The 25,684-nt window shown below is 34.3% G+C and overlaps 2 protein-coding genes across 2 annotated transcripts in view; one reads left to right on the plus strand and one right to left on the minus strand.

The window, feature by feature from the left end:
• The window catches only part of obe (activating signal cointegrator 1 complex subunit obelus), a 35,569-nt gene extending 14,336 nt beyond the window's left edge, over positions 1–21,233 (minus strand). Inside the window, exons 1-18 of the mRNA XM_088258600.1 lie at positions 20,784–21,233; positions 19,753–20,014; positions 18,704–19,006; positions 17,056–17,293; positions 16,792–16,969; positions 15,753–15,889; positions 14,838–14,983; positions 13,944–14,144; positions 13,142–13,334; positions 11,597–11,783; positions 9,972–10,083; positions 9,340–9,623; positions 9,151–9,256; positions 2,848–3,072; positions 2,616–2,705; positions 2,028–2,172; positions 1,242–1,378; positions 942–1,115 (exon numbers count right to left, since the gene is read on the minus strand). Coding sequence (XP_088114726.1) covers positions 942–1,115; positions 1,242–1,378; positions 2,028–2,172; positions 2,616–2,705; positions 2,848–3,072; positions 9,151–9,256; positions 9,340–9,623; positions 9,972–10,083; positions 11,597–11,783; positions 13,142–13,334; positions 13,944–14,144; positions 14,838–14,983; positions 15,753–15,889; positions 16,792–16,969; positions 17,056–17,293; positions 18,704–19,006; positions 19,753–20,014; positions 20,784–20,905 — 3,240 coding nt within the window. The 5' untranslated portion in view covers positions 20,906–21,233. The remainder of the gene's footprint in view (positions 1–941; positions 1,116–1,241; positions 1,379–2,027; positions 2,173–2,615; positions 2,706–2,847; positions 3,073–9,150; positions 9,257–9,339; positions 9,624–9,971; positions 10,084–11,596; positions 11,784–13,141; positions 13,335–13,943; positions 14,145–14,837; positions 14,984–15,752; positions 15,890–16,791; positions 16,970–17,055; positions 17,294–18,703; positions 19,007–19,752; positions 20,015–20,783) is intronic.
• Positions 21,234–24,683: 3,450 nt separating this feature from the next.
• Positions 24,684–25,684, plus strand: part of Dis3 (exosome complex exonuclease RRP44-like protein Dis3) — a 19,217-nt gene continuing 18,216 nt past the window's right edge. The window contains exon 1 of the mRNA XM_088258592.1: positions 24,684–24,864. Within this exon, the coding sequence (XP_088114718.1) occupies positions 24,811–24,864 (54 nt within the window). The 5' untranslated portion in view covers positions 24,684–24,810. The remainder of the gene's footprint in view (positions 24,865–25,684) is intronic.

The following is a 25,684-nucleotide window of genomic DNA, read 5'->3' on the forward strand; positions in this document are numbered from 1 at the left end:
TAATAATAAAAATGTAGTTACATCTAATAATCAAAGCAAAATGAAATAAAAGCTTATAAAATTACATATAAAAAAATAGAGTAATAAAAAAGAAATAGAAAAAGAGGTATAATTTTTGACATCTCAATATGAAAGAGATCGTGGAAGTCTGGGCATTTACGGGGCTTACAAACATCATAGGCTGGTTTAAGCGATCACTTTACACACGTGTAACATCCACCAATTCTACCCATGATTGACAACCACACTAATCAAATTCTTAGAATATGACGGTTGTAAGCCCGGTAAATGCCCAGAGTTCCATATTCTTCTTCATCTATGTTGAGATGTCAAAAAATAATTTGAAAAATAACTCCTATACTTGGAGATAATCCAGATTTCTGAATAAGTATTTGGACATGCTCAAAATGTACATATGAGAGGGTTTGTACTTTTTTCAAATAATAAGGAAAAAAGAGTATTCTCGCAATAGAAGAGCACATATCGCTCACTCCTTTCAAGAACGTCATAAATCAAAAAACTTGATTTTTCAGGAGAATGTTTTTAAAGTTTAAAAAAAAAACACAATGTATTAAAAATTAATATCAAGCCAGTTATTGAACTTTTTACTAAGCCACAGATCTTTTAAGGTAAAACCTGAAGGTTTTTTCTCCATTTGAAAAATATTCAGTACATTTAAAAAAATAATTAAACTATACCTTTTCTTCAAAATGCAGAAACAACTTTTTCTGCCCTGTAGCGGGTAAATATTAAGTTAAAAATATGCCTCTTTTGCTAGGATATAGTACATTTTCTGGGCATTCCGAAAACATGACTAACTGAAAATTGCCGATTTTTGATTTATGACGTTCTTGAAAGGAGTGAGCGATATGATAATAACTTTGAATGACAATGTACAAACATATACACATCAGCAAATAGGAAAAGCAATGAAAAATTACCTGAGTAATATAAGACAGATCAGATATTAATGAGAATGACTTCACATGCCCTCTGGAAAGATGAGTCTGAATCAGAATATTAACTTTTCCATGTAGATTTTCAGTGCCTCCCATTACGCTCACTTCACAGTTGTCAGTAAGTTCATCTAGTTCATTTAATTCATCATCTCGAACCTTGAAAAAGTAAAAAAGAAAACATTGAAAAGTAAACAGCATATAGTTAAAAGACTCCACAAGATAAATTCTTTTTTTCTTTTTTTTTCTTATTTCTTACTTTGTTGATGTGTAAACGTAACCTACCTTTAATTGCTGGAACTCTTGAGCATGAGATACCATGTTCAGTATATCATTTTCATGCATGGTTGAATGCATCATTTCATTGAATACTTCTACAGTGTCATATTTGATGTAATAATGACTAGCTGTTCTGCCAAGATCTGTAAAAAAAAAACAGTTTGATAAATTATATAATAATTTTACATCGGATAAAAGTAGTAACCAGTATGGTAGAAGTAAAATGAAAGACTCCTAAAGGATATAGCAATGCCATCAAGAAAGCTACAGGGATCTTATTTTCAGCGGGCCTATGGTCTTAGAGGAGACCATCATCTTTGATCATGAATATTGGGATTTGAAGAACAAGATGGACTAACCTACATTTTACTAAATGGGCATTAGAATGATCACAATTTGAGTGCACAAGTAGAATATGACATTTTGTATTTGCATTATGGCGGCATCAATTATCTACTTATTGACAGTTATTTTGAAGCTAGATTATATTTTAAGGAGCCATTTTTATATCATGTAATTGCTTCGGATATCAGAAGAGTTTTTGTTGTTGTTTTAAAAAAAAATAGCAATCATAGTTTAGATTGAACCAATAAATTACCTATTATTTATTACACATGTTACAAAATAAATGAATTTAGATTGTTAAGAAATACAATAAGTATTTTGTATGTGTGTTGTCAGTGATCAAGCAAAAAGGCAACATACTTTATTAACCATTTTGAAAAATTGAATCTTTGTTAGCTTGAATCTAATTGCTATCATGACCAAATATTGCTATATTAATATGCTTGCCTGTAATATGAAGACTGCCAACTCTCTCATCATATCTGATCATGCATGCCTTATCCAAGGCTAATGCCGCAGCTCTAATTAAATCTCTTCTCTTTTTCTCCAATGACGGATCTTCTTGCACATCGCCGTAATTCATCCCGTAAACCTTATATACAAAATTGTGGATTGATTATCTAAATATTAATACATAGCAGGGATACACAGACTTTTTAAGACCAAGGGTTCACACAGAATCACTCTAACTTACAAGCATCAAATAAAATAAGGAAAGTTATGAGCTAATATAATTTATTATTTTTAGTTTTTAACTTCAACTTTTCTGGTTTCAAATAATTACAATTAGCTTCATTTAATATTGCATATATAAATGAATGCTTGCACCATTAAATGCACACAAAATGTTATAAACTTAATAGTAAATGTAATACATATAAATGCAATAAAATATATTTTTACATTGGCCGAATCATACAACAACGTCTGTGAAATTTTTATGAATATAATTATTATTTGATAATCTACATTAAATTACATTGTTTTTAGGAAACTTGATATGAGAATATACAATAAAATGAATAAAAAATGTACCTGTGGATTAATCTTCATTCTGACATAGAGATAGGTATAACTGAGCCATTCTATCGCCTCTTCTATATTAGAAATAGTGCCCAAAGCCACCTAAGAAAATAAAACAATAAACATGTAACATTAGATTGAAAATAAAACAGTGAACATATAACATTGTTGTATAAACACTAAAGAATACATCATTGCTTGGGGAGATTGCTAGGCAAGTGACCAATTATTGTAATATACATACCTCGGCATTAAGGTTATCAGCGAGACAGTTGATGAAATTGCTTTCAATGGGAAATTGATTTGTCAACAAGGAGAGGTAGTGTGATAATTTATCATGCCCGGTAATAATAATTCCCGTTCCGGACTTGTCGAACTGCGGTCGACCCGCTCTTCCAAAAATTTGTAACACATCTAAGATTCCCAAATTGACAAAAGATCCTTGTTTTGCGTCATATATCTCAGTACCCTAAAAAATCCAATAACATTTTGATAAATTAATAAAATGGCTTTGAAAACTTCCGCTATATTCAAAGCCCTGAGGAGGAATACTAGGTAGACTTAAGCTACTTAACAAACCTATATTTTTTTTTTTTTTTTTTTTTTTTTTTAACTCTTTATTCCAGCTTGACTAAGTGGTGGGTGCAATACTTAGTCAGCCATATATGTTTTACAACATTTTATTTAAACAATGAAATTAGAAATAAGAAGGAAATAAGAAATTGAAAGAAATAATAAAAAATAAAAATAAAAATAAAAAATAATAATAAATTTGGAGAGATGTAGACGAAAATTAGCTCGCTGGCAAACGCAGCACTGCGCTCCAGTGCCGCCACATGTCCAGCCCCCATCAAGCCGCTTTATAATGAGGTTGGAGCTCTTCATCAGCCTCTCCCGGAAGCCTGCCACTCGGTGCCTTAACAGGCCATCCCAATGTGGTAGGCGTGCTGTGGCAAACATACCACTCGCGCTGCAGTGTCGGGGTAACTTCATTAAAGCTCTGTAGCCGTTATTGTAGCATATTTTCATGCTCTTTAAGCTTCGTTGTGTAACCTTACACCATAGTTCGCTGCCGTATTGCTGCGTACACAACACTTGGAACAGTCTATTTTTTACCTGCGCGGAGCAGTGGGCAAAGCGGCGTGTCAGCATATTGGACCGCACGCAATGAGCACGATACTGGCGCTTGATGTCCTCATCATCCGCACAGTTCTCCTGTAGGATATGTCCCAAATACTTGAAGCTACTTACCCGCTTAACTTCTTGTCCATTTATAGTTATGGGCGGTACCTTTAATGAGTAATTTTTGGGTTTAAATACCACAAGCTCACATTTTTTGGCGTTGTACTCTAGGCCGTTTTCTGTGGCATAACATTCACAAATGGCAATAAGTTTACGTAGGCCAGCTATCGATGGTGCCATCAGGACCATATCATCGGCGTATGAGATGGCATTCACTCTCCCTCCTCCTATGGAGCATCCCGCATTTACTTGGTTTAACCTATCATGTAAAGCATCCACGTAAAGGTTAAATAGGCTAGGAGATGTGATTCCACCTTGTTTGAGTCCTCGCTGAGCTTTAAACGGAGTTGAGGTTTCGGTCCCCCATTTTACTCTATAAATGAGATTTTCGTTCCAGTTTTTTAACATGCATTTCGTCGTAGGACATTCAATTGATTTTTGTATTTTTTCTTCCAAAATGTGATGTACTACTGTATCATATGCTTTCCTGAGATCCATAAAACAGGCATATACTGGCGTATTTCGGCGCACATATATATTTATAGTATTTTTAACAGCGAAGACAGCTGTGTCCGTTCCCGATCCTTTTTTAAAACCAAATTGGTTGTCGGTCGTTTTTAGGTTTTCAACAGCTTTCTCCATCATTATGTTTTCTATGGTTTTTGCCGCCATGGTGGAAATCGCTATTGGCCTGTAATTTTCTTTTTCTGTTAAATTTCCCATAGAATTTTTTGCAATAGGTATAATTATTGACGTACACAGAGACTCAGGTATGAACGAGTGCCGGAACATTGCTGTGAAAGCTAGCGCCCACAGTACGTGTATTCTCGCGCTAGCATATCTAAGGTACTCAGCACAAATTTCGTCTCCTCCGGCGGCTTTATTACATTTCAGTGACCTAATGGCAGTCTGGATTTCCTTCACTTGTATAATGCAGGGACTCAGTGGATGCATATTGTTAGCATTATTATTGTAAATATTACAATTTTCCGCACTTCCTGTTTTCTCATACATTGAACTGAAGTGGGCTTTCCATAGTTCGCTGATTTTTCCGTCACCCGTTATGTTATCAATTTCTGTAGGTCTTGTAGCTTTGGACGATCTCATTTTATTTGTTTGTTTCCAGAACATTTTGAAATCAGCAGTAAGCATATTCTTTGCCAATATATCGGCTTGTATCTGTTTTTTATTTTTCACCACCGTGCGTAGATTTGTTTTGAAAATACTTCGCGTTTCCGCTCTCCTCTGGGCAACTGGTCCTGTAGACGGTTTTCCCTCTATGAGCCACGCTTTGAAGGCATTTCGTGCATTAATATGGCTTTGTTTTACTTGCTCATTCCATCCTGGAATGTTTCCTGAATTTTGTTTTCCGCTTTTGGGCCCCCCTGCATTCACTTTAAATGCAAGTTGTGCGGCATTTCGCATAGCTTTTATCGTACTTTCGTAAAATTCTTTAATAATGAATTTATGATGTGGGTTTATACACTGTTCACATGTTAAAGCTTCGTAAGGAATTATTATTTTCTTAAAGAGCGACTCTGTCTTATCGTGGTATTTCTTCAGTTGTATTTGACTGTATTTGTTCCAATTAATTTTTTCCTCATTTATTTGAGTATTACTTTTAGATGTATATTTACACTTCATCTCCACTTGTATGTGTAGTGGAAAATGGTCGGACATCTGTTGGTTGTCGTCAATATGGATATTTGTGATCCGCTGTTCGAGCGTACTGGATATTATACAATGGTCCAACCAAGAGGTAGTATTATGCGCCTCACTGAAGAACGTAAAGGAGCTGATGTCGAGTTTTTTCACGTCATAGATACTATACTCGTTTTCCTGAGAAAAGGCATCTAATTCCTCCATGAATCTACTGTGTATGGGCGCATTGAAATCTCCCATACAAATTAACTCATTCACTTGAGTTTCATCTACGATAGCTGTAACTCGGCTCAAGATGTCCACAAAGACAGGCAGGTTTTCGTTGCAACATACTGGCATATAAACATTTACCAATAGAGTGACTCCGTGGCTATGTTGTATGGTTATTGCCGCCATCCGATCGTCACCACATTCGATAATAGTTACATTAGCAATTTGCTTCCTTACCAGTATGGCTACGCCTCCGTGTGGTCTTCCCTGAATTATTGGGTTGATGCAAAAGTAATGACCGTTTTTTATGATCCCAGGTAAAAAATTTTTTTTTTCAAAAATCATGAATAGTATCTTCTTTTTTATGATTCCATTGTATAAAGGATGCTTTCCCTCTACTTTCTATTCAGTTTTGGCCTGGCCAGAGTACAGTAATAACCCCTTGTATTTTTTCAAACTGTCGTTCGATGAAGTGCATTTACGTCATTGTTTACTTTATGAATTCCGTAAAGACAGTACAGCGAGTGTGGCAACCAAAAACATTTGTAAAGTGTATGGAGCAGATGTCATCAAAGTTCGACAGGTACGAAGATGGTTTGCAAAATTTCGATCTGGAGATTTTTCACTCATTGATAAACCATGTACCGGGCGGCCATTGAACTCTGATGACGACGAATTAAAAGTCATAATTGGCACCAATCTGAGTCTAACCATCAGGGAGATTGTGTCAATGATGGGAGTTAACCAAACAATCGCATTAAGACATTTGAAGCGTATGGAAATGGTTTCGCGGTACGACGTTTGGATACCTCATCAATTGTCGGCTGCCAATTTATTGGATCGTGTTTCAACGCGCGTTGCTTTGAGTGCGAGATAAAAACATGAACCTTTTTGCATCGTTTGGTGACGGGAGATGAGAAATGGGTCGTGTACAACAACGTGACAAGAAAAAGACATTGGACTTTACCTGGACAAGCCCCATTAATAACTTCGAAGGCCGAAACCCATAAAAAAAGTTATACTTTGTGTTTGGTGGAATAATAAGGGTATTGTGTATTTTGAACTCTTGAAACATGATAAGACAAGTACAGCAGAACGATATTGTCAGCAATTATCCAAATTGAACATGATCCTTCAAAAGGATAGACCAGAATTGGTAAACAGAAAAGGGGCAGTGTTTCATCACGACAACGCGCGACCACATGTGGCTATGATGACCCAACACAAGCTAAATGAGTTAAATTGGGATGTTATCAAGCATCCACTGTATTCTCCAGATCTTGTTCTTTCTGATATTTATTTATTCCGATCACTGCAAAAAAATTTAAATGTTGAAAAAAATTATTCAATAGAGCAGGTAAAAACATCCCTTACTTCATTTTTCGCATTAAAATCCACGGAATTTTATACTACTGGTATTAATAAGTTGATACAAAGATGGGAGAAGGTTATAAGAACTGATGGAAATTATATAATTTATTAAATAAATAATACTTGAGAAAATTAAAAAAAAAAAAAATATATGTAAAAAACGGTCAAAACTTTTGCATCAACCCAATATTTCCTCGGAAGAGTTCATTGCTGATGTTCCAGTGGCCAGAAACTCCTTGTGGATACTATTCAGGAAGTTTAAGTCGTCCTTCATCAACCAGGTTTCTTGTAGGAGAAGAATGTCAACATTGTTGCAAATTTCGTGTATACCCGGTGCTATGCGATATACTGATTTACAGTTGTAGGAACATATTCTAATGGAATTGTTCATGATGAAATATTAGTTTTTTTTTCGCTATAAAAAAATCGTCGTACAAAAGAGTACTGTGGCCAAATATCTCCGTTTAGTGTGGTACTATACATGGATTCAGGAACTCCTATTTTAAAAGTCTTATAATCACCCGATTTTGTTTGTAACTCCTCACATTTACGAACGTCCACATCTTTTGTTTTCAGAAAGTCAATGATCATCTCACAATTCGTTTCTAGACTTAATCTCGATACCACTAAATATTTAACATTTTCTATTGCCTTAAGCCCAGACGAGACATTACTGCCTCGTATGGCGTTTTTATTTTTGAATTTTGGGCGTTTATTATCGTTATTATTGGAGTTATTTTTACTCTTTGCATTTTTAACGATTGTCCACTGGCTAGAAGATTCAGTAATATTATTTACATTTTGAGTTTTGTTTTTAGTGACATCTGTCAATTCATTTCCAACTATTTCGCTATAGAGCGTTGGTGGCTTTGGGTCGCTGTTCACAGATGGCGTTATCTCTTCGTTTGGTATGAATTTTTCATGCTGTCTCCTACCTACATTATGGTGGTCGTTTACGTTATGTTGACGTTTAATTTCTGCTACTTCACATTTCAGAGATTGGATCGATTCCGAATTCTTTGGCGTTTCAATGTTTAACTTATGGATTTCGTTCTTAAGATATGTTAACTCTCTAAGTAGAGAACTCACATCGATATAGTCAAACGTGATGGGAGGCAGTCTATTGATGTTTAGCACAGCGAATTTGGGCAGAGTATCTGGGTCTGTCTCTCTCAGAATTTTAATAATATCGTTGATATTATGTTTCTTCTTACCTTCGCCCACTCTTCTGGTTTGTGCAGCAGGCACGTAGGTTATTAAGATTGCCTTTGCGGCATCTATTTCGTCTTCCTTGAAGAATTCACAAAGTTGGCACAAACTGACTTCGTCCATAACATCCATTTTCTGCTGGATAAAGGCCAACACCTCGTTCACCACAATTCCACAAGAACATCGCGACGTCTTGTCGTTCATTTTAATGTAATTGTTTTTGTTTTTACTCGTAAAAATAACTTTTATTTATTGATTTCGCGGGACGATAAAATAATACGTGTTGTGTACGCCATCTACCGACCGATATAAATAAATATGGTTTAATAACTTATTATTTTTTATGGTAGATGGATAATTGTTTATCTTTAGGTCAAATAAAAATTATGTAATTACAGGTTGAAACATTGATCCATTTGGTTTTGATGACCAATAACTTGATTTTATTCACTCTACCAGATTTATTTTGAGTGTTTTACCATATTATTGGAAAGGATTACGCTTAATTTTACAGAAAAGTTTGGAAAAGACTGCCAGAGCATTGACTGTAGTAAAACACTTCGATCTTTTCAAATGTTCATTCTTGAAGAATTGAAATAGTCGCCAGTTGACTGAGTCAGGATGTGTATTCAACTATTACGGAAGTCTGCCTATGATCTGATACAAGTCACAACTGGTCTATCGTGTCAGAAATAAAAAGGAAAGAAGGGATAAGAGAAAGTTTTCACAACTTATAAATACTCTGTAAGTACATCGTGGTTTATCCAAAACAAACCAGTCATTAATATAAAGGGGCCTACTCACAGTGTAAAATTCTAACCAAGGTATTTTTAATAAATAAAAATGGAATTACCTTAATAATAACTGCATGAGCGGGTAAATTCACACCCCAAGCTAAAGTAGAAGTACATACTAACACTTTAATATATCCCTGGGAAAAGTATTTTTCCACCATGTTTCTAAAACATTAATTAATCATACTAATGAAAACATTATTTCATAAAAATTTACCTTTTGATATTAAAATATTTTTTTTGATTACCTGTCACTTCTCAACATTCCTGCATGATGGCAGGCAAAACCGAAAGGGAAAAGATCAGCGAGTTGTCTATTTTTCCCACTGGCAATAGAGCGTTTGGCACTTACTAAGCCAACGCAATCTTCAGGTTCAAAAGACTTTATCTGCCCCTTGTTTTGAGCCATTTCCTTCAGAACAAGAGCGGTCCGGGCGGTTGCATTTCGAGCATGGACAAATACCATAACCTGGTGTCCTTTCTGCACCATATCGAACACTTTGTCATAGCAGATAATATCCATGTCATTCATCTACAAGAGAGAAATCAAAACTTTAATCATTTCAGTGTTGAGATTTTTTCTTATATGTATGCTAAAAATGGTCATTAAATGGTCTTTTTTTTGCAAAAGTGGTCATTAAATCCACAATATTTTTCTTAAATACTGACCATTTTAGTATTTCTTTCTGGTATTGGTGGAGAACATATTAAACTACTCAAATAAAACAGCATATTGAAATGAACATACTTACATATATTTAAAAATAAATACAATTTGAGAAAAAAACAATAACAGTTCAGTCACAATGCCGAAAATTGGTGTTTATTATTGCAAAAAAGACGAGATAAATATTATTCATAAAACAATAATTATTATTACCTGCTGTAACGCTTTAGTGGCTTTCACTCCAATGAAGGTTTGAGATAGAGGAACCGGACGGAAACGTGAATCAAAGTAAAATAGGCCAATGGAAGGATTCACTCTTAAGAACCTGATAAGAAATTATAATTCAAATTAATAACTTTCATTGATAATTTGTCTATGAAATTTCATAAAAATGATATACATATACGTAATTGTGATTTTATACAAATACGTAAATTACACACATTCCCAAAAAAAAAAATTGTGTTTGGAGAGCAATTCAACACGTGAAGTTGTAAGTAACAAACAATTTTTTGTAAATTGTCAACATTTTATAAAGTAGCCATTTGAAAATAATAGAGTTTTTGATATGAAAATAACATTTAGGTGTAATATGTGTAGGTGTATTATTTACAACATTTTGAGTGTGTCCAAATACTTGTTCACAAAATCTGGATTATCTCCAACTACAGGAGTTATTTTCATATTATTTTTTGACATCTCATCAAAGATGAAGAAGAATATGGAAGTCTGGGCATTTACATACTAATATAAGAGTTTCTGCTTAATAAAAAGCTTCTTTACATCTCACCAATAGATGTCTCTAGTGAAGTTCTAGTGATTCATGAACAAGGTTTCTAAATTGGTTCATATATATAGAACTTCCAAGAATTTGAGTAGTGTGGTTGTCAATAATGGGTAGAATTGGTGAATGTTACACGTGTGTAAAGTGATCACTTAAACCAGCCTATGACGGTCGTAAGCCCCGTAAATGCCCAGACTTCCATATTCTTCTTCATCTTTGATGAGATGTCAAAAAATAATAGGTGTATTATATTTTTTTAATATACGAAGAGATGTATACATCTCACCATTCCCAGGGTTTACAACCTGGGATACTCAAACTTTCATATTCCCTTCATATACAAAAAAACAGATGCTTCATCTCTCGATATTTCGTCCTTAGGGTTAAAATTTTGTGTCGAATAGTAAAAAAATTTATTAACCCTAGTTAACTAAACTATATTTGTAGATACATAGTGACTAAACATTCATCTATTTAATCTAATTCAACTAAACATTCATCATCCGCCTCCGTAGTGTAATGGTCAGCATGCTCGGCTACCGTTCTGGAGGTCCCGAGTTCGATTCCCAGGGGGGTTTAATAAATATAAGTGATTTTTTCACTCTAATATTTATTCAATATTACACTGGACTGGTACCTGAAGTGGAGGGCTGATAACCTTTCCTTCATGTGTAATCGATCGAGGTAACACTGCGTTTATATGAAGCAGTGCCCTATGCACCATTGGGGTGCGGTAAGGGTTTTATTATTATTATTATTAAACATTCATCAGGTGGACTACGCAATTAAAAACGTGAAAATTATCAGTATTTATTAAAAATAGTAACTGGTTACATGACACTTACGTTTGGTTTATTGGAAATGAATGTAAGAGACATTTAACAATAAATCACTATTCTGTAAACAAAGCCTGGCGGGTGCGGGGTGCAGGGAAGTAAGTGCACTTGACTTTTTTGGAAAAGGTGTCGTCGCATGGACGAATGTTTAGTTATCTAGGGTTAATAATGTAACAGATAATTAAAAAAGGCAAGGTGTAGCAAAAAAAAATTTTTACGTGGCAACGTCGATGTAATTTGGCAGAGTAGCAGACAGGCCGACAATGCGGATCATACTCTGGGAAGATTCTACAAGCCGCAAAGTTCTGGCTACCAGAGCCTCGACTGCTGGTCCTCGCTCTCCGTGGAGTAAATGGACTTCATCAATGATTAAGAGCCGAACCAACGACGTCAGGGCGATATCACCTAGTTAACAAATAAATAAAAGTATAAGAAAAACTTGTCAGTGTTCTGTTGAAAGGCACCAACAACAATAACAAAAAGAAACAAAAATTGTATTTCAAGGTTGAATTGCAAAAATTATGATTTGTCTTTTAAATTAAAATTTTTAGTTTTGTATTAAAAACCTTTCTTATACAATAAATAAAATTGTATTAAAATTCTACATAAATGAAAAATACAAAATAATATTTACAACATTTTGAGTGTGTCCAAATACTTGTTCACAAAATCTGGATTAATATACTAATATAAGAGTTTCTGCTTAATAAAAAGCTTCTTTACATCTCACCAATAGATGTCTCTAGTGAAGTTTTAGTGATTCATGAACAAGGTTTCTAAATTGGTTTATATATAGAACTTATAGTCTATATATAGAACTTCCAAGAATTTGAGTAGTGTGGTTGTCAATAATGGGTAGAATTGGTGAATGTTACACGTGTGTAAAGTGATCACTCAAACCAGCCTATGACGGTCGTAAGCCCCGTAAATGCCCAGACTTCCATATTCTTCTTCATCTTTGATGAGATGTCAAAAAATAATACAAAATAATATACACATGTAATTTTTGTGTAAAAGTATTATTTATTACTGTTACATATAAGAGTGAATCTTTATCTACTCATATATGTAACAGCAATTTGATAATAAATCAATAAATATTGATTATCACCATATTTTTATTTACAGTGAAATCACTAAAAAATATGTGCTAAATGCAATAATTTTACTGTCTTTATTTTCTTTAAATTTAAGTATTTTTTTGGAGGAACCAGTAAAAATAAAATAAAAAATATCTAATAATTTTTTCAAGTTGAAAATCCATTTTTCTATTTGTAAAGAGAAATATTTGTGTTCATATTGTATAAACAAATGTTTCAATTTTTTACTATTTTTGTAGGTCTAATAGCTCCATTATGAAAATAAGGTATCAAGGTGTTACTAACGACGGGACCACAACCCATCTTTATTCATACATTTTTCACAATTTTAGGACACTGATAAAAAAAAAACATTACAGGTTGGTTTAATATTAAGGTTGGTAAGTCTCATATTATGATAATGATGATAAATAACAGATAAATATATCAAATGTCCATATCTAAAGATAGTTTAAAACCATATGGCAAATACATATATCTTCATTGATTTAAAAATTATTTTTTGACATCTCATCAAAGATGAAGAAGAATATAGAAGTCTGGGCATTTACGGGGGTGATTTAAAAAATGAAGACGTGTGTGAATTTCATAGTGTCATAGCTTGGTGCTTAAGAGTTGGAATGGATGATGTTTTCCGCTTTATAATAAAGGCAAGCTGGGTACCTGTCCCTTTCCTAGTGACGACATCCCACTTTTCAGGCGTCGTGACCAGCATCTGTGTTTGCATTATCTCAGTTTTAGTAAGTTGCATGTCTCCCGTCAACTCCTTGACAACTATTCCCAGGGGACTCAGCTTTTTTCCAAAATTCGCCGTCATTTCAGCTGCCAAGGCTTTCATTGGTGCTATGTAAACGATCTGAAAAGAAAAAAAAATTGGTTCAAAAACTGAATCTACATGATTTCTTTTTAACTTATTACTTTTTATCTGTGGTTTGTGTACAGTTTGTGCCACCTATTAAAAATGTGTTAGGTATTTATTAGTCTTGATGAAAAATTTGTGTGGTTCGAAGCAGGTCGACATTATAATGCAGTTATAATAAGATATATATAAAATGATTTAAAAAAAGGTTATTTTGTTAGCAACAAAACAACAAAAAAATTCAAAATTAGTGCATCAAATAAAAAAATAAAAAAAATAGTATAATTCTGACATGTAGTGTAAATGTCATAAATGATTTTAAACACGGTGATCAGGTTAAACAAACATGACATGATATACCTTAAATAAAGAAGAGAAAACATTGCTGATTTATTTTCATCAACTCTACTAATCACAAGTAACCGCAAACCCAATTCCGATCTGCACAATGTTTTTTGGCAAAGCTCACTCATATAAGCATCTCCCGCTCTCTACTAACAGTATGAAAAAGACTTTTTAAGCGTTTCCCGCAAACAATGTGTTAATGCCCACAATAGCAAACTGAGCCTATCAATATTATAAAATAGATTATAATAACAATCTTACTTTGAATTTGTTCCTCATAATAACATCGTTCTCAATGTGCTGGTTGATTTGGTGAACTATGGTCAACATCGCAATATTTGTTTTACCAGCGCCGGTCGGGGCGCAGATGAGCAAATTCTCATTGGTATTGTAAGCTGTTTGATATACCACGGATTGGATTCGATTTAAGGTCTTCGTCCCATCAAACGCCACTTGACCAATCTGCAAAAAGAATCATATATTGAGATATTTGACTTTCTACAGGCTGCGCCATATTTTATGTAGTTATGTAAATATTAAATAACTTTTTTTTAAATAAATGATTTCTGTATTTCAGGTATTTTGATTTAATTTGGCTATATACAATTTACATGAATTACTTTTAGAATACAACATCCATCAAGTGGCCATCTTTATTGGCCAAAGCAAAATGAGCACTCTTTTGATTTTTGAAGTTTTCCATCACTTTTTCGAGCATATCAGGCGGTAATCAGCTTCAATCAGTTCATTGGAACATCTTGAGCGTTTATGAACAGCATGTGGACGATCTCCCACTGCTTGAAACAATCTCCCACTCTCCCATGCTTGAGAAAATTCAACACCAATCGATGAATAGTGTTGTCAGACGTTGCTTGTTGGCGACTATTTTAAAAGTAAAGTGTCACTATTTTGGCGCGTTTTTTCGGTGTAAAGCGATTCATGATTAAAATTGTACTTAATTGACATTTCAAAAACATGTTTACTCAAGTGAATCATTGATAAATAAAGTTATTCAATGTTGACATAACAACATAAAATATGGCGCATCCTGTAGTAAATTGGGACCGGACAATCTAATTTGGTAGCATCATTCATAATACGAGTATATATGATATTGAAAAGTATGAATAAATGAAAAAGAAATTTAAAACATACTTCATCTAAGGATGAAACGGGAACTAAATTCTTGCCAACTTCTGTAGGGGCTGGTTCACTAAGCGGAATGATTACTTCTTGATACATTTTATTATCAATCCTCTCCACTCCTTCTGGCAGCATCATCTTGGTTCCACATATGAATCCTACAAAATAAAAATAAAAAAACATCAACTACCTGTTTCAGAATTGTATAATATAATTTGAATGGCTAATCCACCTTCGTGGTGTAGTGGTAAGCGCGTTTGGCTACCATGTTGGAGGTCCCAGGTTGGATTTTCAGGCGGGTAAAAATAAATATAAGCGATTTTTACACTCATATTTATTTGAATCACACTGGACTGGTACAAAAAGCGCAGGACTGATCACTTTGCCTTCATGCAATTAACTATCAATATAATACTATGTCAATATAATGAAGTGCCCTATGCACCGTTGGGTGCGGATAATGGTAAGATATTATGGTATGGAGCGATGGATCCCAATTTTTTTTTGGATTGTGTGGATAACTAAAATCATGATTGCTTATTTCGGCCTAAGAAGATACACTGGAAAAAATATTTTGGCTCCTACTTGCACCTGAGTGCATAGGGGACTGCATCGGAATGAAGTGGTGTTAGCTTAATCGGTGATTATATAAAGGCAAGGTGATAATTCCTGCGCTCTACATTTTTGGATATAGGGGTAGAACATGTTTTTATAAATTATTGTATATTGTGAAGCAGCCTTGAGGTTATTTCTTACAAAAACAGCACTAAATAAATTGTTAAAAAAAGGTGATTTTTCAGGAAAATTATTAAAATGCTACTCTGGACAATCGCTTTGCCATCACTTAATTTTCAATCACAATAACACCTGAGAAATGAGAAGTTTGTTGATTTTATTTGCATAAAATTATATACAAAAAGATCTTACCTGCCATATGTTTTGCTTGTATTTGTGAATCGTAGACATTGGGATATACAACTTTCCTAGGCAGTGCTCGTTGGCGTTCAAGTCTTGTGCTGGGCATCGTGAGCAAATTATTAACAGGAGCAGTAAGAGCCATTTGTCTGAAAGCAAAAAAATATAATAGTTAATCAACAAACGTAGACAACATCAAATATTTAGGTACACAAATAGACGAAAAATTAAACATGGATTTTGCAAACTAAACACATACAAAACACAAAAAAACTTTAAAAACAATACATCCTAAATACAAGAGGATAAGTGAAAATCTACTATGCTTTATGTCAGTATATCAGCAGTATGGGATTTTTGGATTTTTTGAGTGACAAACTATTAAATATTCGTAATGTTGCACAAATATCAAACATTAAAATAATACTTTAAGTTCTGAGACATTGAGAAATGATTTCCAAAGAGGATATATTCAACAAATTACATCTTAAGACAGTCAAATAGATATACGTTAAAACAGGGGTTCCCAACCTCTTTGTACTCTAGAGCACATTCTAAAATATCGATAGGGTGGCGGGAGCTACCTATTTTTAATTGACTTATTTTTAAGTACTGTCAGCAAAGAAACCATTCATACGTACAATATCGCAAACATACGAACGTAGTTAATAAATCTAGGCACTCAAAAAAAATTAAAACTTACAACAACAAAAAAATCACATTTTTAATTAATATTTATGAAAAAATTCTGTCTCTGTCGAATAGTGGTGGACACATACGAATCATTTACACGGGGTTGGGAACCTCTGCATTAAAACAATCCCTCATGCATTGAAGATTTTTTTAAATAAAGGAATAACCCGCAAAGTCTGTATTTTAGAGACAGAGAAAAGTCTCTATTTTCTCATAGTGGTCCTTATTCCCATCCAAGCACCACATAGGGTAACACCCCACATTGACACAGTGTTGACTCGGTTGTATATTATAAGATTAAGATGAAGACAGGAACATTGTATATTATATAAATAATAGATAATCTCAATTTAATTACCTTTTAATTCTCAAAGCGACTGGATTAAATTCCATATCATCTTCGTCTTCATCATTATTCTTATTATTTTTTCCCGATTTCTTGACATCTTTACGCATCTGTTTCATCATATTTCTCTCTTGTTCCGATTGGACAGTTACCTGGCACAGGTAGTTTGGCTGTTGGTTTTTGTTTTGTCCTATAAAAAAGGAAGAATGATCAAAATAATAACACAAATAAAATAAATAAATAGATAGGTAATAATATTTTTATTTCAAAACATACCTTCAGCTGGTTTTACAGCCGGCTTAATCAAATTAGCTCTGTGTTGTAAAATAGTTTGGATAAATTCAAATCTGTCGAATCCGAGTAAATCAAACAGCTCATTTTGTAACTCATCATTTGATTTCAGGGATTGTAACATTTTTACAATGGAATTCATGAATTCAGTACTGGACACCCCGGATGGATTACTACTAGAATAATACTTTTGTAATTCATTTTCTAGCCATATGACATCATGCTAGAAAAAAAGAGTTAATTTATGAGGAAATATGTATTAATCTGTTATCCAAAATGATTGAAAGTAATTTTTAACATTTTATACTAGTTAGAGCAAGGGTGGCCAACCCGCGGCCCGCCGGGTGTCTACTTGCGGCCCGCGGAGCAAATCACACATTTTTTTCTTTAGTGTACACAAAACCACCCAAAGAACATTCCATGGTGCGTAGTTCGTATAGTATCCCATATATGGGATTATTTCACTATCCCGATAATTTCAAGACCCATAATGTCGTCAAGTAGTAAAGACGTTGGATTAAAGAAGAGAATAGTAACAGAAGAACTGAGAAGTTTTTAAGACAGATGGACTATAAACTATTTTTTCGTGGAATTAAAACAAAGCCAACATGCCTGATATGAAATGCTTCTGTTTCTATCTTGAAAAAGTATAACATCAAATGGCATTACGAGGCTGAACATGCAAATAATTTTGAAAAGTACATAATAAATATGTTTATATAATATAATTTTGTTTTACGGCCCGGTAAGAAATCTTATTTCTAAAATCTGGCCCGGCTGCTGAAAATGTTGGCCACCCATGAGTTACAGCTCTTTGTAAGATACGACGCCAGCTTTCTTTGCTGCCTTAAACAAGCCAGGGAGGTTTTTGTATTTATTTTTGTACATGTTTGATTATTTCATATTTTGAACATTTGTTTGATCAATTTTGAAGTGTTATTTTCTAATTCGAGGCATAAATGCATGTAAAAGGTACCATTTTTTTGGTTGACCAATAATAAGAGGGCAGTATATAAACCTCCCAGTGTCTATATTATTAACTACCAAGATGTTAAATTATCTATTTGTGGAAATATTTAGGAATTTGAATGTGATAATACAATACAATGTGTATATGAATATTAAAGATCGGGCTTTACATACATCGCTCAATCCTTTCAACAACGTCATATATCAAAAATCTAAAATTTTCAGTTGTGCGTGTTTTCGGAATGCCCAGAAAATGTACTATATCCCAGCAAAAGAAGCATATTTTTAACTTAATATTTATCCGCTACAGGGCAGAAAGTGCTGTTTTTGCATTTTGAATTGTGTATTTTTTTAAAATATACAAAATATTTTTCAAATGGAGAAAAAACCTTCAGGTTTTACCTGAAAAGATCTGTTGCACAGTAAAAAGTTCAATAAGTGGCTTGATATTTATTTTTAATACATTGTATTTTATTTTTAAACTTTAAAAACTATCTCAACGAAATTTTAATATATTAATATCTATTGAGATGTATTCCTGTTTCGAATTTTCAGCAGACAAATATGCATACTCATATACCATAAATACTTACACACTTTCAGAACTATGCAAAAATTTTATAAACATAATCAAAAGTGATTAATTATATCAAAAGTTACAGACCTGAATATCAAAACCAGAAGATCCAGGCATGGATCTATTATTGATTACTTTATTATCGGTTCTGCGAACATCATTGGAGTTATCATACTTCATACTGAAACTGCTGATAGCTTTGTGTATTGCGGATGCCTTAGGTCTCATATCAGACAGGTGTGATGTGGGACGAGTGTACGGGGTACTCGAAGGAAGGTTCACTTTGATATGTTCTCCCCATTCCTTCGCAGGTTCCCTTGCTTCCATTATGTTCTTCTCAATTATCTCCTTGCACTCATCTGAGATGTTAGATGATATATTTTTGACAACCTAGACGGCAAATTTAAAGAAATATCATTCTTACTTATTTTACTTAATTGCTTAAACTCACAAAATGATTGATTTGTTTTATTTGATTAAATAAAAATAAAAGAAAACGATTGATTTGTTTTATTAAAAAAATAGAAATATTAGTTCATTCAAAATTAGTATTAACATATTTCAGACAGGTATTTTTTACATCTGCGGAACGACGGCGATGGGATTTGATAATTATGTATATATAGTTAAGACCTTAACAAAGAGTTTGGTATATGACATTAATATAAAACCATTGGATGATTCCTTCTTTTCAGACTTTGAAATGAGGCTAGCGCAGAAAGTAAAAATACCTTTCCCGTCCAAGCATCAATCGACCGAAATGGTAAAAATACCTTTCCCATCCTAAGTGTTAACAGTAAAATTAATACTAAGAGCAACAAAAAAATGAGGCAAATGTAGTTTGAAATAAAGCAGGGAAAATTTGGCATGATAAAGTATTTCAAATACTTGAAAGTGGTCAGGTCAGGACTCTGAATAATCAGCGGGTATGTATGAGGAGATGCATGAATGTTGAAGAGGGAAAGAATGTTTGCTAAGACATTAAACACACATTGAGTGAAAGACACATCGAGTGATGTGACATTCTTTTCTCTTTGCCTACCTTTGCGAGATGGTTAGTTAGTCAGTTAGTTAACTAGTGAGAAAAATAAGGTGAAGATTGTAAAATGTACAGATAGATCAATGAGGCCATTTACCTCGCATATTTCATTCGCTTTAGAACTGGAAAACTGCCCAAACATTTGTTTCATTTTTGAAATATGACGCAGGAGAACAATCTGTTCATTGAGAAATAGGCGAAGTAAAAATATACAAGTTTCATCCACGATTTTCGGAGTTTGATCATTTCCAGTTATTTGTTCCGTCAGCTGTCTCAAGTTCTGCATTTTCTTTATAACGTCTCTTCCGCATTCCGGGTCATTGCTTATATGTTCCAGAAGGTCCTTCCATGATAAAGTCCTAAAATAATTATTTATTCATCAGGTCAGCCCGTGAAATTGTACATATTTTTCAAACGAGGCAAATAAAATAGGTATATCGTTCCCATTCTGACGAAAGTTTGCGATTTGAAAAACCTAAGTTGTTTACAGCAATCTTTTTTAAAATTTTAAAATTTATTTATTGGAAAACCAACAGAATACATACAAAAATAGCATATAATAAAATTTAAAAAAAATAAAATTCCATTTACAGGTTTTCACTTAAGTAATCTAAAATTAAAAATAAACTGTCATATACATAAAAGTATAACTATATAGTAAACTTACATTAAATGTTTTTATCAAATAATAGAAATTTTCTTCATCAAACAGTCAAATAGACATCAACAATATGTTCTACGTTATCTTCGTAACTATAACATAATTCAACTGTCTTAAACCTAGAGTGAGTGTTGTATTTTTCACCATGATGTAGGACTATCAGGTATAATGAGCATTGCACGCTCGGCTACCGTTCTGGAGGTCTTGGGTTCGATTTCCGGGGGGGGGGGGGTCAAATAAATATAAGTGATTTTTTTCACTATAATATTTATTCAATATTACCCTGGATTGGTACCTGAAGCGGAGGGCTGATCACCTTTCATTCGTGTGTCAACGATCAAGATAGCACTGCGTTTATATGATCCAGTGCCCTATGCACTATTGAGGTGCGGATAAGGGTTTGAATGAATGAATAATGCTTACTGGAAGAAATTTTTATATTGCTTGAGGAAAACGTTTGCACTTACTTGTTTTCTTGATTCGATCTGGTCAATATTTTTCTAAGTACATCTGTAGAAGGCTTCAGTTGTCTTACTGGGGCCAGAGGAAGATGAGCACGCAAGGCCCTAGAAATCCTCGGAAGTTCCATTTTATATTTAAAAACTACTGATAAAGAGTACTATCTATTGCAATCAAAAGTTTGATGTTACACAGAATGGTGCAATAGTTGCAATACGGCGTTTGGGATCAGAGAACAGTTATCAACTAATTATAAAAACAAACTAAGGATTACGGGTCCGTGACACAGAATACCGGATACCGCTTAAATAAAATTAAAAATAATAATTAAAAAAACTAAATATTTGGTGCGAAATCCGGCAATCTGACAGAATAACTCCGTCAAAATCAAAGTTATGAATTGATACTATTGAAAAAAATCTGTGGCACTTTTTTGACAGATAAATTCAGATATCATCTTCTTTTTCTTCTTTTTAATGGCTTTTCACCCAAATCGAGTGCTCTAGCCAGTGTCCAGTCATTTTTTATTTACAATTTTTACATTTGACTTTCAAGTGTCAGTATTTCTGTTAGTGGGGTTAGTTTTATTAGTAATTTTTTTGTTTGATTTTTTTTAAATAAATGAGAAATATTTGTGTTTTTATTATTTACACAAATATTTCAATTTTATCCTATTTCTGTGAGCCTAAATGGATCATTATTAGAAATAGGTATCAAATTGTGGTAAAGTGGGCTCGAACCGAGAAACTCTGACTTAAGAGTCCACGGCACTAACCACGGGACCACAACCCGACTATTGGTTTGTTTAAAATAGTTATTTAAGTGAGTAATCATACGTCTTTTTCAAATTTATGCAATTTATTTTAAGATATTTACAAATTATTTTATATAAAAGATTGTTAGAGGAGGTTAATAAGGTTAGGATGTTAGTAGGAAATGGATCGTTTTTGCTGGAGAGGTCTGAAAGGAAGCTCGGGTAGCCGTCAATCCACGGGTACCCAAAGAACATATCGCTCACTCCTTTCAAGAACGTCATAAATCAAAAATCGTCAATTTTGAGTTGGGCATGTTTTCGGAATGCCCAGAAAATGTACTATATCCCAGCAAAAGAGGCATATTTTTAACTTAATATTTACCCACTACAGGGCAGAAAATGATATTTTTGCATTTTGAAGAAAAGGTTTTGTTTAATTATTTAAAAAAAAATATACTTAATATTTTTCAAATGGAGAAAAAACCGTCAGGTTTTACCTAAAAAGATCTGTTGCACAGTAAAAAGTTCAATAAGTGGCTTGATATTTATTTTCAATACATTGTGTTTTATTTTTAAACTTTAAAAACATTCTCCTGAAAAATCAAGTTTTTTGATTTATGACGTTCTTGAAAGGAGTGAGCGATATGATCTATAATAGATCGGTGTTGATTTAATACAGCCATAGACATGGAGCCCAAGAATGCCTAATTAGTCGATCGCAAACCGAAATTGATTGATTAAGAAACTATTGAAAAAAGGAATCATTGGGATTAACAACACTCTGATTATTCGGGATTACTATTCGGACATAGAGAAGGGGTTTGATCGATAATTTCGGAGGGAAATCATCCTGACGGCTACGTTCTGGAGAGATAATGGGGGGGGGGGAATCGCCATTGATCGTTCTCGCATGGCGGCGAATACGAATTCCGGGAACTCGATTATCCGCGGAAAAGGAAGCCTCGTGTACCGTGTTACCCCGCTATGTACAATATATTAATATCGCGCTTGTTAAAATCTAATCTGAATGAATTTAATCTTTGTTTATTTGAGCCCGGAGGAAGTATGCATCGAATTGAATACAATTACAATCAAGATAAAGGTAAAAGAGGGGGAAGGATAATTAAAACTTGAATGTTTCATGTACCTGGTTTAATCGATTACGTAGACATATTATTAAAATGACTTACCCTAGATTACAACACTTAGAAAATAGCTTATACTAAACGAAAGGTCCTCAACACAGTCCAAAGTTCACTTTTCTAGCTCATGTCTTGTTCACAGATTCACTTAACGAAACACCGTAACGAAGATTGAGATTGTTCCACAGTTATGAGCCATGAACGGCTCCGGGGTTGTGGAATCCCGTTGGGCGTGACGGCCACAGGTTGTAGGCTGGGCGGTCTTCGAGGGGCAGGAATCTGGTGTTCCTGGAGGGGCAGGAATCTAGTGTTCCTGGGTGGACGGCGGACGTCCTAGATGAGCAGTTCCTTCGCTGTTGGAAGGAATCTGGCGTTCCTCGATGTGAAGGATGAGGGATGAGGCATCTTCGCGGCTGGAAGATGGCCTTGTAGTGCTGGCTACATCGTGTCTTGGAGAAATGAACACTTTTCACTTCACACGATTTCTCCTCGCGGCTGAGCACTTAGCTGATGAAGTGCCGGGTTTGGGCTCGGGCCGAGCGCGACGGCGTGCGCGTTCGACCTGCGCGGTCGGGGATTTTTCGTCGACTGGGGTGAGGCGTCTTCAGCTCGCGTGCTACCCCTACTGTTGCTAAAGCAAGAGGGTCGTACTACCCCTCTCGCTTACTCTTTACCCTAGTTAACTTAAGAATAATCTTATCGTAGCTTACTTACTATAATCTTAAACCCATATCTGCTCCCTAGGTGGAGCATATGGTGTCCACAACTACTAGTTAATAGTAACCGAGTTATAGACTTACAAATAATTAAAAGTTAACAAAACTAATTATATCACGACTTATTATTAACTAACTGATTCTTAATTAACTGATTATGATAACTAGATTAACTTATAATTATTACATAAAATAATGAATTAATAGAGACTCCTTTCAGAGTAGTGGTTGACGCGTTTGTCAACCACTCGAAGTTCAGGTTCGATTCCTGACAAGGTTGATTTTAATGTAAAGTTTAATTTTCAATTTTAATTGCTATTTCAAGTTTCCTAAATGGAACTTAGAGCGTGATGTATATATATATATATTTTATTTTTATTTTTTATTATTGTTTATTCATCCATATGTATTGCCAGTACACACGGGAGTGCCTTATGGACGCGTACAAGGAAAGATGGCGGAAGTTAGACAAGGTAGTGTGACGTTCTATCCTCTCTCTGCCTTCCACTCCCGAGAGGCGGCGCGAGGGTAGTTACAAAGGCGGCATAATATTTATGATCGTAGCCTTGGGTCCGTGGGTCAGCCCGTTTTTAACGACCCTAGACGCGGCCGACGAAATGCATTATTCCTAACGGCCGAAAATTCCCTTAATTGCCGGTCTTACCCATCGTAAACATTGATGGTCTGTTGTCATTGTTCCGAAGCAAAATTATTTTACAATTCGAAATAATAAAATATATTTTTCTAAAGAAAGGTTAGGCTTTGAAGAAACCCGCCGTCGTTTTATTATATTTTTTTTTTTGTCTGATAACGAACAAATGATCTATCTGCGCGCCTAGAAGTGAATATTTTAATGGGAAGAAAAACGATTTTTAATGTAATATTTTAAACACCCAAATTATGCAATATATCAGGATGTTAAAAAAAAACGCAATTAAAATCCTCTGATATATGCTAACCAACTACCACGCCGCTTCACACAGAGAATAGAATGCCACACTACTCTGTCTTTGCAAACAATGTTCGCTTCTTCCACATCACGCATCTCCTCATACATCTTCTTCTTCTTCTAAACCATATCCGCACCCGATGGTGCATAGGGCACTGTATCATATAAACGCAGTGTTATCTTGATCGTAAACTCACGGAGGAAAGAGGATAAACTCATAATCAGCCCTACGATTCGTAATATTGAATACACACTTCATACCTACCGGCCGATTATTGATTACTTTTTTTACTAACCACTTTCAAGTACCTACGGAAACATATTAACCATAGGCAACAATCAAAACCAAAAACAAAATTAGATTCAATCTTCTATGCCGTAGTTGTCAATCCCGATCGTTATTGCCCGGCAATTTTAGTAATGTGTCGTGGAGATAAAATATAATTTACAGTAAAGCAAAACAGCAGCTACAAGATGTTGACATCCAAAACATTTTTGTCGATAACGAAAAGAGGAAATATCCTTAAGGTAATTGTTTATTTTTACTAAATTTTAGGTTATGTGAAAATGAGGCATGTCACTTTCAAAACTTTTTCCAATTTGTTTTTAAAATTGAAATAGTTTCCTTTTTGTGTTAGTGTTTAAGGTCCACATTCATCGTCTTGTTCTTCACATTATTTTTCATCGATTAAATTTCTGCCTAACCTTTCTCTAACGAATTTATTACGTCTCCACATTCAAATTGTATTCTCTAATAACTTTGAAGGGCTACGCCTCCGTCGGATAGGATTAATGGAGCTGGTCACAAAAAAAATAATTTTTGTGAATTTGTGGTGTAGCTGAGAAACCACAACAATATCAAGGATGTATTGTATAAATCTGGGAAATGTCAGATTTTGTATGGAATGGATTTGGCCACTTAAAAAATGCCTTCCGTGTGATGCATTCTTTGCAAAAAAGTTCTTAACTCATTTGAATCATAGATATTACTGCTGCTTCTGACCAGCTTTATAATGGTTGAGTGGGAAATGCGATGACTGATCATTTTCTGTAAATGTAAATTTTTAGTCCGACACTCTAAAAATAGTAAAGAATAGTATTCTTAATATGGACCGTTGCATTGTTACGTGTCTGTCTGCTGTGCTGGTCGGAGTGGTGGAGGCATCTGTGAACCGGCCAACGTCGGGTCGGAATCGGATCTAGCTGACTAACTGAACGAACTAAATACTAATCCCTTTCACTGCCTACACCGGGGTACTTCTAGAAAATTTGGTGGTGGATTTACAAACTTGTATTTATTTAGATTGGCAGTGGCAGGGATATTGAAAGCTTTTAAATGTAAATTCAC

This window comes from Brachycentrus maculatus, unplaced genomic scaffold (assembly GCF_059751285.1).
Source record: "Brachycentrus maculatus isolate JH-2025_06_01 unplaced genomic scaffold, ASM5975128v1 h1tg000099l, whole genome shotgun sequence".
In the NCBI taxonomy this organism is placed as follows: Eukaryota; Metazoa; Arthropoda; class Insecta; order Trichoptera; family Brachycentridae; genus Brachycentrus; species Brachycentrus maculatus.